Source organism: Anoplophora glabripennis, unplaced genomic scaffold (assembly GCF_000390285.2).
Source record: "Anoplophora glabripennis isolate ALB-LARVAE unplaced genomic scaffold, Agla_2.0 scaffold101, whole genome shotgun sequence".
In the NCBI taxonomy this organism is placed as follows: domain Eukaryota; kingdom Metazoa; phylum Arthropoda; class Insecta; order Coleoptera; family Cerambycidae; genus Anoplophora; species Anoplophora glabripennis.
Window position 1 is genome coordinate 136,528 of NW_019416426.1, and position 11,843 is coordinate 148,370.

The window sequence follows — 11,843 nt, forward strand, 5'->3', positions numbered from 1 at the left end:
GGGGCCCACCTACGAAGGCTGTCCAGGCCTACACGAGATGAGGCAGGATAAAGAGGGATAATCCCCCTCGATCCCAAATCATTGAGGCCAATTTCTAGCCATAGAATAATGGCGCGCGCTTACGCTTACAGACGTTGTAGATACATATAAGCGGAAGGACTTATTTAATAAAAAATAAAAATTACATTTATATAAACATTATGTCACTTTAAATTTCTCGCGGGTCTTTTTCGTACTCTACTTACTTACATCAGCACCGCCTTTACGGGACCCAAGAAACGACTCACTTTTTTAACACTGAGTTCTCATTATTGGTCTTCACTTCATCTGAACCACATCCATAGAAAATGGAATATTAACATATTATTTTTTCTATGACCACATCATACCTAAAGGTATGTGATCTGAACGCCCTCCTGCTCCTGAACCTGAATCAAATAAATTTCGACAGATCAGAGATGATAGAATTGACAGCTGTCAGTGTCGAAAATAAAAAAAAAACAATTTTCTGTATGGAAACATTAAAGGTTTTTTGGCGAGAAAACCGCTAACCCGGTTAACTATAGTTTGTTGCGGTTTGCCGTTTTGGCGAGAAATGTTGTTAACCCGGTTTGGCAGAGTTTGCCTAACCATCAAACCGGACTTGTGGGTTGGTTTGGATCTTAAGTTAATATTTCTATCTTTGTTTATGTATTTTCTGTTTCGTACCTAGTAGTCACTACTTCGTTTTTTTAGAGGTTTGGATAGGTTAAGTTGTAAATAAAAAAATTTGGTAATGGATTCACTGCAAAAAATACAAAGTAATATTTGAAATTGATAATAAAAAAATAGTAATCGAGGATCCAAATAACTTTAATCGTTTATTAGATGGTAAATATGCATTTTATATATTGTACTGTATAGATCTTTATTAACTTCCTTTTAGACGATACATTTGCGTTTGAATAGATAATATTTGTGAACAAGGTAAACCCATTTTGATTTAATAACCATACATTAACGTTCTTTCATGGATCTGCATTTCAGATTAGGAATAACAACTATAGTATATAAGAAATAATTAAACAACTTGAGCTACGAGCACTATCATAGATTATAGGTTACGATTTCATTATTGATTAGATATCCAAACCAAAAGAATTTTTGCGAGTTCTGTCAAATGTTAACTCAAACTCTTAACACAATCAAACTCGAGCTAACCGGGTTTGATGTGGTTTGGCTCGCCAAAAAACCCTTATTGTAAACAAGGGTCACGTAAATATAATCACACCATTTAATCAAATTTACAAGATAATTATGATTTAACTTATTGTAACATGTAGAAGACATATTTCAGTTCAGAGGTACGTAGCATATTACATATATACTTCAAGAAAACTAAATGTTGTTTTTGTTCCAGATTAAGGTGTTACAATGTTGAATCCCACAATAAAGATTCAAAATGGTTATGCACCGAGCTTTATTCACATGGTTCATCTTGCTTATGTTCTTCATCCTTCTGTGCTTACGACTAGAAGCCCGAATCCACTGGAACTGGTTCCTTATATTCTTGCCGATGTGGGTTTATGATCTAATCTTACTCATTGATGCCCTGTTCAACATATCCCTGCGTTGCAAGCACGACACTATAAAGAATTTGTTCAAGAACAAAAACATACTTTTAATTGTAGTGGTGTTCTTAAAAATTGCCACACAAATAACTTTATGTTTGAAGTTGGAGTACAAGCATCTTAATCTGCAATTGTATCACGTTTTATTACCATTTTGGGTATTGATCCCTATACTCATAGCAGATGTGTCAGTGACTTTATTCAAAAGCAGTTACACTTACTGATGATAGAACGTTGCAGATTTGGTACGTCATGTGATACTTTGTATTTATTTCGTAGATAGAAAATTTATATAATAAATGAAGTATGTCATTATCTGCATGGATTTTTTAAGGTTAGTGACTAAGGAAAACGGCGAATATGCATTTGGTTTTCAATAACACATTAGGTGATTGCCTCAATAGTGAGCAATTTAAAATTGCATTTTGTCCTTAAGTCTAATATTAGCAAAAAATATCAATACAACTATGGGAACATTAACATTAGAAACCAGTTATCCTATTTTGTATGATAATCAGTTCACATGGATCTAATTTTAAATAAATAAATAATAAATAAATAATAATAATAATAAATAATAAATCTCATAATTTAATAATGGTAGGGAAAGACCAGTGACAGCTTGCGAAAATTTAAATGAACACCGCTTCAAAAGTAAATAAGTACTAGACAAAAAAAATTCCTATTTTTATTACAGTCATTAACTTTGAAAGTTAATGTCAGTTTCAACCATATTAGCATTAATTCCATGTAATCCTGTCAAAATAGACATATCAATTTACAATAATTCGCATAGAGCTAAATATTGGTATAGGTCTTTGGTACTCTACTATAAATAAAATGTCAAAATTTCTCACCGATCTCATGCGTGCTAAAAAATGTATTCAAGGTCAAAGGTCGCAAATATCGTTTTTTTTTGCATTTTTCTCGCAAACGGTAAGTGTTATAAAAATAGATTGACAAAAGTTGTAGATCATAAAATTGTCCCAATACTTTTTTTTTCTACGAATCACCATTTCAAAAGTTGAAGAAGTCGCATTCTACATGATATACACACATTTCCGCACCACCTATGAGGTAGTATACTCTGCGTGTTTTTTAATGTGGTTTCCCCGCTAAGCATACTCTATGATGTTTTGTGGTTCAGTTTTATAAGATAATATTCTATTCAGTAAAAATGGTACTATTAGTTATGATTAAACTGGAACGAATTATTGCTGATTTCAGGAAAATTTTAATCTGACATAATAATCTTCAAATGCTACTTCAACAATAATGTCTTCTTCGCTTTCACCTTCATTTTCTTCCTCTTGTTGGATATCTATGAACTGTTGGCTCCAAAATGTTTTTCATTAATTTCCAACCCCAGTCTTCTGGGTTTAGTTGATTGCCTAGCCACACTTGATCTTGATAGTATACTCAATATAAGTGTTGATAAGCAGAAGCAAATGTTGGAGGAAGATAATTGTACTCTTTTATTTTTCCATATATTTTTTACAAAACTTATCTATACTTCTCTATACAATCAAATTTTTTTTGGATCTCCATATACAGCAAGTAGAAAGTGAATCCCGTTTGTGATGATGACATCTGGAGAAGAGTCAATCTTTTTAAATACTTCTGCGCCAATCAATTAAATCATTACGTTTTTCAAACAATTTAAATATTGATGTTTTACCACTTTTACCCCATCTGAACATTGCTGATGTAGTACCGCAGCCAGTTATTGCATGTAAAAATATGATATGATTTTGACATTTTGGCATCAGCATCATTATCAGCTTGTTTTACTACAATGTTCGCAGTTGTAAATTTTTCACATAATATTGAAATGAAACGAGACTTGTGAGTATTTGCAAGAAATTGTTGTTGATTTGTTGGAACTATCATAAATTGATCAAAAATGACATCAGAAGATGAAGATATTTTTGTAGTTCAATGATGTTATTCTGCAGCTTTAATATTTTTCTTATAATCAGTATAACCATCAAACACTAGTCACTCTATGACCAAAATGTATATGTAAAATAACGTTAAATGTTTCTTCTCGGTCCCATACAACGCGGTGTAATAGATATCCTCCATTGATGATGTAAGTTTTGAATGTGTATTCATTCAGAATCGTAAAGTTTGTATGTATTAGTTAAACAGACGAAAATTGTTTCTTACATTAAACGTCCAATGATGTATATAAGGGGTGTACGTGTGCATATTGGTATTTTCGCTGTTTGAAATGGTGATACTTCAAGAATGGTGATTCGTAGGAAAAAAGTATTGAGGCAAATTTTTGTAGACAATTATATGATCTACAACTTTTGTCTGATCTATTTTTATAACACTTACCGTTTGCGAGAAAAATGCAAAAAATCGATATTTGCGACCTTTGACCCTGAATACATTTTTAGCACGCATGGGATTGGTGGGGACTTTTGACATTTTTGAAATAATAGTGTACCAAAGACCTATACCAATATTTAGCTCTAAGCGAATTATTGTAAACTTACCACTATTTGGTCTATTTTGACCGGATTAATGTTTACGATATAGCACAGAACTGACAACATGCAACTGACGAATTTAGAATTAAATCGAAATAAATATACCAAGAAATCTATCATAAGATTTAAAATTATTTCGAATATCAATATCAGCAGATATGGCCAATTTTCGACAACACCTAATCGCAAGTGTGATACACGGAACTTTCTTGAGCACAGTCAGTAATATAGTGCTATTTTTTTAAAACATGACATAGGCCAACTTTTTTATTTGAAGTGACTAGTACTTCCAAATGCAAAGTTGTAGGAAATGACATTATTCATTAAATTTTACAAATAATTCTTTCTGGTGTTGCCAGATTTCTGCTGTAGCTACTAAAACGATGTTTTTTTAAATGGCAATTTCATATTTTTTAAAATAATTTGAAAAACCTTCAAATTCCAAATAGAAAATGTTATGTCACATTTCTTTATTGGAGTAGCCGTTTTAGAACAATCAATAAAAACAATGAAAATAATCTGCAGTCATGTTCAGGGTTGCTTATATTTTATATCTCAACTAACCCTCAGTTGATGTTTTTGTTGGACACTTAATTTGATAAAAAAGTGTTTAATTTGTTTGTAAAAAATAATACGGTTTTGCCATTTAAAAAAATATTGTTTAAGCAGCTACTTAAGAAATCTGGCAACACCGGAAAGCATTTTTTGTAAATTTTTCTTAGTAAAGTTATTTTCTACAACTTTGCATTTGGAAGTATGAAAATAAAAAGTTGGGTGTAAAAGAAATTACATTGCACATAAAGTTAAATTAAACATGTTTTTATCAAATTAAGTATCAAACAGAAACATTAACTGAGGTTTATTTGAGATATAAAATATAAGTAACCCTGAAAATGACTGCAAATTATTTCCATTGTTTTTTCCGATTGTTCTAAAACGGCTACTCCAATAAATAAATGTAACATAACATTTTTTATTTAGAATTTAAACATTTGTCAAATTATGTTAAAAAAATATGGTGTCGACATTTAAAAAAATATCGTTTTAGTAACTACTGCAGAAATCTGGCAACACTGGAAAGAATTATTTGTAAATTTTTCTTAATCATGTTATTTCCTGGAACTTTGCATTTGGAAGTACTAGTCTATCCTTAAAATAAAAAAGTTGGCCTGTCAGGTTTAAAAAAATAGCACTGTATTAAGTATTTAAGGCTATGTACCCTTTATAGAGAATATTTCTTATTTTTCCCTACTTTAGTAACCGAGTAACCTGACAAACATTAAGACAAATTTTAAATAAAAAAAATTAACTTTTTTTTAAAAAGTTAATGACAAAGAATCACGTTTATTCCTTTTTCTGTTCCTGCTTTCTAGTAGTTTTATATTAATTTTGTATCAAAGATAAATGTTTTAACACATTCTATCAATAAACCGCAAGTAAAAGTTATTATTTGTGATATTTTAAATATTGGATCTGTTGTATTTTAGAGGGTATGTTAATTTAGGAAAATAAAACAGGTTGTTATTATTTTTTTTATTTGACATTTTTTCTGTGGAACATCCAGACACCAAAGAAGGACATTATGCATCCCTATCACAATATGACTAGATGGTGGCCATTCAATGTCAAATGCATACAAAATTCAAATACAATTATGAACAATAATACAACAACACTTATAATACATTGAAGTCAGTACAAAAAAATTGTCACACAATTGAGTACTTGAAAATAAGTACCAGTAAATTAGTAATTTTATGAAAAGTTACTTACGTTTAGGTATATTATACCAGCTTATAAAAATACAAATACTTTTATTTAATTCACTAGAAAATCTATAGGTCTTCTATCAGCACCCATAGGATGAGCTACCATACTTGAAAATAATTAAAAATAGCTCGTCGATAAGTTAAAATGCCCATATGTATCACAAAATTGAAGGAAAGGTACCAACAGGAAAATTTGGCACGAGTATTTTTTTCATATTTTTGGTAAAGTACAAAATTGTATCAAAATCTTCAAATATTCATTCTGCCCTGTGGGCTACGATAACATGATACATAGGTCATATTTTACTAATACATTATTCTTCAGTTATATACAAATAAATTACAGTCTGTTGTATAAAACGTTTCTTCCCCATTTGAAAATATCAATTTCAATTAGTTTTTTTTTAATACAAAATGATTTTTAGAGAAACGCTTCTTAACAGACTTACAGCAAAAATTTCTCTATTTATAAATATATCACTTTATATTGCACATAGTGTCCCAACTTAAAACAGGAAACAAATTATTTTTAATTATTTCGATTCTTTGTAAAATGGCAGTTAGGAGGAGTTAAACTTATATAGTGAGATCTTCCCAGTCCTCTTTCTCTCTCAGAGATAATGATATCCTAATTTTGGTTATATTGGACAACTGGTCGTGAATTCTAGGTGCTAGAGGATTATTGGTAAAATCTGCTGTTTCTAACGATGGAGCTTCATTTAGACACTCTATTTCTACATCTGGAAAGGAAATTATACAATAAAAATTATGTATGAACGTGAATGGAAGCAGATTTATTTGTACAACAATGTCAAAATCAAAACACTTACCAACTATGTGATTATTACTGGCATTTAAAAATCGAAGTTTTGGTATCTTAAATATACAATTTGGTAAGGAAATGAATGTGTTGTGTGATATATCCAGCCTTTCCAGGTTGCCCATCTCCGCACATTCGTCAGGCAACTTAGCCATTTGATTGTGTGATAAGTTAAGATCTGTTATGAGGTTGAATTTGGCTGCGAACTTTGGAGGTATCTTGGTAATCACATTGTCACTTAGATCACAGGTTTTTAATTCGGTGTGCCTCATGAGGTGGTACACCGCATCTGGCACTTGCATCAACTGACAGTTCGAGAGATCTGAAACGAAAGGACTTAATATTAAGTGTATAAATACCTAAATTGTTCTTATTAGTTTTAAGGTATACTTAAAACTAAGAAAAAGTTCTGCTTTCTACTTTTACTATCTTTGTACTTGATTACTTTTAAATGTATATACCTAAGTACTTTGTTTAACTGAATCCTGTAGAAAATATAATTAACATTTAAGCCCAGTTATTTGTTCCACTCGCCATATGCCACGACTTTCTCAGAATTTCATTTAATTTTATAAAATGCATGGGATAATTAAAGATGAAATCAGTTAATAAGCATGTAGGTACTTATTGAGATACCTAGGTCAAACATACATATATTTCCTTTTTCTAACAATCATTCTATTCAGTTTTAAACTGTAATCATTTTATTTTTTCAATTTGCCTCGTAGTATAAGAATTAATACTTGGCTGGGTTCAAGAAAGTTTAACTATAAAAGTCACCTTAAAACTGATATTGTATTTTTGCTATGGGAAAGTTACCTCCTGCACAAACTGAATAGTTTTTCGTTTGGCTGTTTCGTCCCATACCTATCAAATTTGCATTGCTCTAATGCCTTACTCTTTATGGAAGGCAAAAATCAATAAACAACCTTGTCAGCAAAGGAAACGAGTATAAAAAAAATACAGGAAAAGCATAGTGGTTAGTAACGTGTATTTAAAACAAAATTAGCAGGGTTTTTGCAAATTTATACCCAGATTTTGATTTTCCTGTGCATCCTCGCACCTATGAATCACTCGTGTTACAGCGGAGGCCATGATTTTAATCTAACTCAGGTAGGTATTCCAATGTGAAAAGTGAAACGAGTTGCGTTGCGATGCGAGCAACAGAATCACTGGCGCATGTTATGAACTACCTATTTCCGTCTTGCCTTGTATCGCGTTTATTTTTAATCGTAAGTAACTAGCTTGTAACCAGGCTGTTCTATTTTTCACCGGTTGATGAATTTGACGTACGACGGGGTCTGGACCCCCAATTCATGCTTGTTACTTGCAAAATAACGATAGTATTTTATGCAAAAACGCCATGCTGTTCATTTTTGTCGTCCGAAACATGCGTAAATTTTTCCTTGAAGACTTTCGTCTTATCTTTAATTTTATTTGCCAGTTTTAACTTTGGAAATATGTGAGGCAAAAACTAGGTACCTACTAATAATAACAATAACATTTATTTCTTGAAACATCGACGGTCAATGGTGATACAGTATATTTCCAAGTAGTCTTGACAGCATCACACATAGAGAGTTTCTGGTGAGCAGTGTCCCAAAATAACCGTTTAATTACAGTAGAGGCACATTCTCGATCTTACTTCCGCAGGTTGGTACCTCTAAAATACCAGGATTCTCCGGTTAAACGCAGAATATATATACTTAGATCCATCAGCTGATGTATATAAACACAAACTACGAGTACTTATCTGATGTTTCTTATTTTATCAAATCTGCAAAAATATCTCGAACTTATGTTGTATATTATAAAAATTGTAGAATATATAGTGTCATGCGACACAGGTAACGCATTTTATAGTTTTTTTTTTTAAAGAATTTAACGAAACTGGAAATAACTATAACTTAATTTTTGTTAAAGAATACAAATAATATTGAAGTGCTTGAGATATACTAAGGCTGCGAAGTTTTATGGAGACTAATGCAAGGTTATAAAATTATTACTATCAAAACATTCATTTTTTTTGTTTGGGAATTGAACATAAACTCGCAATTCACGTCCGATACAAAGTTTCATCGCTACGAAGTACTTTTATTTCAACAGCTTTCAGTTTCACCAGGAAGTGAACCACCGTGTAACAGACAATAAAGTAGCGGTATCGTTATTTTATTGTGATTGCGGAAAACAAAATAGTTTCTAACAAATTTAATTATGCAATAAAAAACTGTAAACATTACTAACTGTACCTAGGTAGTTAAACAATTTTAATATGACCCATTATTACTTATCTCATAATAGTTTCAATGACGTCAATAGTACGTAAAATGCCTATGAATATATGTCCATCTTATCCAGTGGGTGGTTATTTTCTTGAATGTGACTTAGGTGCCACAATTTTTAAATTTAAAATTACCTCTGAAATACTTGAGATGCAGAATCGAAAGTGCCTGTTATTTCTTATCTCGTATAAATAATACCTTTATAGCCACAGAAAAATATCTATCTTAATGAAATCAGGACAATAAATGTATGAAACATATGCGCGTTTTTTAGATACCTATGCGGAAAAACAAAAGAAGATTAGGTGCATCAGCCAATGTGATTATCATAAATGATTGTTAGTATCTAGTTGAAAAAACGTATTATTTACTCAATATGTTATTTTTAAAATAATCTGTAACATTTCCTAAAATAAGGGTCACGAAACACTTTTTTAACATACTTTTAAATATCAGATAAGTTTCAAATTTTTTTGGATGTTTAGAAATTAACAGTTTTCGAATTATTCAGTATTTACTGATATTAAGCAGAATGATGTATAAATTGAAAACTGTTTTTAATTTCTGAGTAAAATAGCTTTTGTGGATGCACGGAAATATCTATTGAATAAAGTACGCGATCTTGGCCTGATGTTTTCCTGTTTAGGCCATAAATAGTATTGAATTGTTATTTTGCTCTGAATGTCGATACGATTGTCCTTTATAGTCCTTTTATGGCGAGACTGAGGTTGACCGGTAATCAGGATTTACTTCACGCTTACAAGTATAGGATTTTTACGCACTGGTTCCCAGCAGGGAGAATATCCAATTAAATTTTAAAAAAATCATGTTACGTAAGTCCAAAGATAGAGCTGGATTAATTTATATGGAGAATTAATGGATATTTATTATTCCTATGGATATATCAAGTAGTTAAGGATTGGACCAGTTACACCAACAAAATAAAATCTTATAGTACATATATTTGTCAACTATAAATTCTCAAATCATATTTATAATTTGTGCTAAATTAAAAAATATACTGGTGAGGTACTTATTAAAAAAAATCTAGAATATTCACTACTAGATATCAATTGTCTATTCACAACAAAAGAATAAAAAAATATATTTTGATTGAAAACACCGATTGTGATAAATAATAATGAAAGTAGAAATAAACTGATAATGTTTTACAAAGATGGCAAACGATTTTGTTAAAGCATCCTAAAATAAGTATTTCAAAAACCGTTTCTACTCTAGAGATATATACAAATTATTAAATATTCGTATAGAGATATTTCGTAAATTATTTATTATATTACGATTAAAAAGAAAGTTTATTTCCTGAAAATGGCAAAAGGTTTATGAAACAGTGATATAAAATCATGGCCACCGACGTCAATAAAATTAAAACATTTCCTCAAGGTTCAAAATTTTTGACGCAAAATATTGAATACAAATTTATTCTGAATAATAATTAAACCGTTGCATATGTCAAGTGGAACTTACTAGGAAGCATAATGTGTTGAATGTTTGTCAATTTAAAGTTAAGAATTTTAATCCCAAACTATAAAATAATCAATCACGAATTTATACATAAATTGATAATGATAATTGCGACTATGTCTATGTGAGAAAACAAAAGATAACTTTAATTATTTACTTGAGAATATGAAAGGTACAAAAGATTAGATTTTTCCAAACACGATAGAATTTTATCATTAAGCTATAACCATCTCTTTGGATAATTGATAATATAAACATAAAATGAAATGCTACTAAACCAAATACAAAGGAATAATTACCTATTATATTATATTTTCTTCATTTCTTTTTCATCTGAAATCATCGGTTTTATTTTGGAACATTTTGAATAAATTGTAAATTGTAATCAGTATATAGATTCTGTTACTTTTATGTGTACATTTTGGTTTGGAGAATGAACGTCTTTTGAGAGATTGCAGAACAATACAGATTTTAGTTAATTTGGCCAACAAATCAGGCTCAGTTTCAAATATATTTCAACTTTACTGCATAGTTTTTGAATCGCTAAGACATGTTTTTCTCTTCCTTGTACTTTAAGAAATTAATGGTTTAATACTTGAAAAATGTGTTAATTTTTATTGTTGAATGTGAATATCGTTCTTTAATCGAGAATTGGAAGTGGTGGGATCTTCCGGACGCTTTTAGTCCAAAGAAAAGTGTCGGGATAGTCCATTTCACCATTCAAGTGAGTAATTCCTTTAATCTGCATTATCCTCTCAAAAGTGTTCACCTTTTTTCACTGAGAATCCACCGCACAATTCACTGGACTTAGTCGCGCACTAACTCACCGAGATTTTCGTTCTCTTTCGCCTCGTTGCACCGTCCAACAACCCTTATCACAGCCCTTCCTGCCAACCTCGTGCAGATCATCATCGACACCAACCTGGGGTCGGGCTCTTCGTTGTCGGCCTCCGTGGCGATTTCCTGGTTGTACTGGCTTGGGGGACGCATTCTGGAGCACTCAAACTGACCCAACGAACGAATTAGATAACATGCACCTTTGGTATCACTTTTGAGCGAGTTAAGTCAAATGTTTGTTATTTTGCATCGCGCCAGCTTTTTATAGTTTGAAGGCGCTTTGTTTACGTGTCCTCCCACTTCAGATGAGCAGATGCTGCGCGTTAGAGACGCTGCGTGGCGAGGCAATAGTCCTGTGTCGACGTACTTTTGTTATTGTTTATTATTTACTATTTACACAGGTATCACAGCCAATCTAAGTGGTGGGGCTTACTTGAACACGCGTTATCAAACATGCTGATATCTAATAATTGTAAATAATACAGCGGTTTTTTCAATGGTAGGTATATTTTGTTTTTTATTATAGCGTAAGAAATTAATCT

General features: G+C 31.2%; 1 protein-coding gene across 2 annotated transcripts; it reads right to left on the reverse strand.

Annotated features, from left to right (window-relative positions):
* Positions 1-5,626: 5,626 nt before the first annotated feature.
* On the reverse strand, positions 5,627-11,553 carry LOC108904319 (leucine-rich repeat protein SHOC-2). 2 transcript variants are annotated; one of them, XM_018706832.1, is made up of 3 exons: positions 11,292-11,553; positions 6,708-7,019; positions 5,627-6,617 (listed from the first exon to the last, which is right to left on the reverse strand). In XM_018706832.1, exons 1-3 carry the CDS (start codon positions 11,452-11,454, stop codon positions 6,454-6,456), a joined length of 639 nt encoding a protein of 212 aa, XP_018562348.1. In that variant the 5' UTR covers positions 11,455-11,553; the 3' UTR covers positions 5,627-6,453. The 2 variants fall into 2 exon arrangements, with proteins under 2 accessions (XP_018562348.1, XP_018562349.1); XM_018706833.1 differs by lacking the exon at positions 11,292-11,553 and adding an exon at positions 7,729-7,811.
* Between the last annotated feature and the right edge of the window lie 290 nt (positions 11,554-11,843).

Bases quoted from the DNA above. Each gene is read 5' to 3' on its own strand.
- LOC108904319 (XM_018706832.1), bottom strand. From the start codon at position 11,454: ATGCGTCCCCCAAGCCAGTACAACCAGGAAATCGCCACGGAGGCCGAC. The intron at 7,020-11,291 runs GTGAGTTAGTGC...CTTTCGTTTCAG, and splicing joins GAAAGAGAACGAAAATCTCG to ATCTCTCGAACTGTCAGTTG. The intron at 6,618-6,707 runs GTAAGTGTTTTG...TTTCCTTTCCAG, and splicing joins CAGTAATAATCACATAGTTG to ATGTAGAAATAGAGTGTCTA.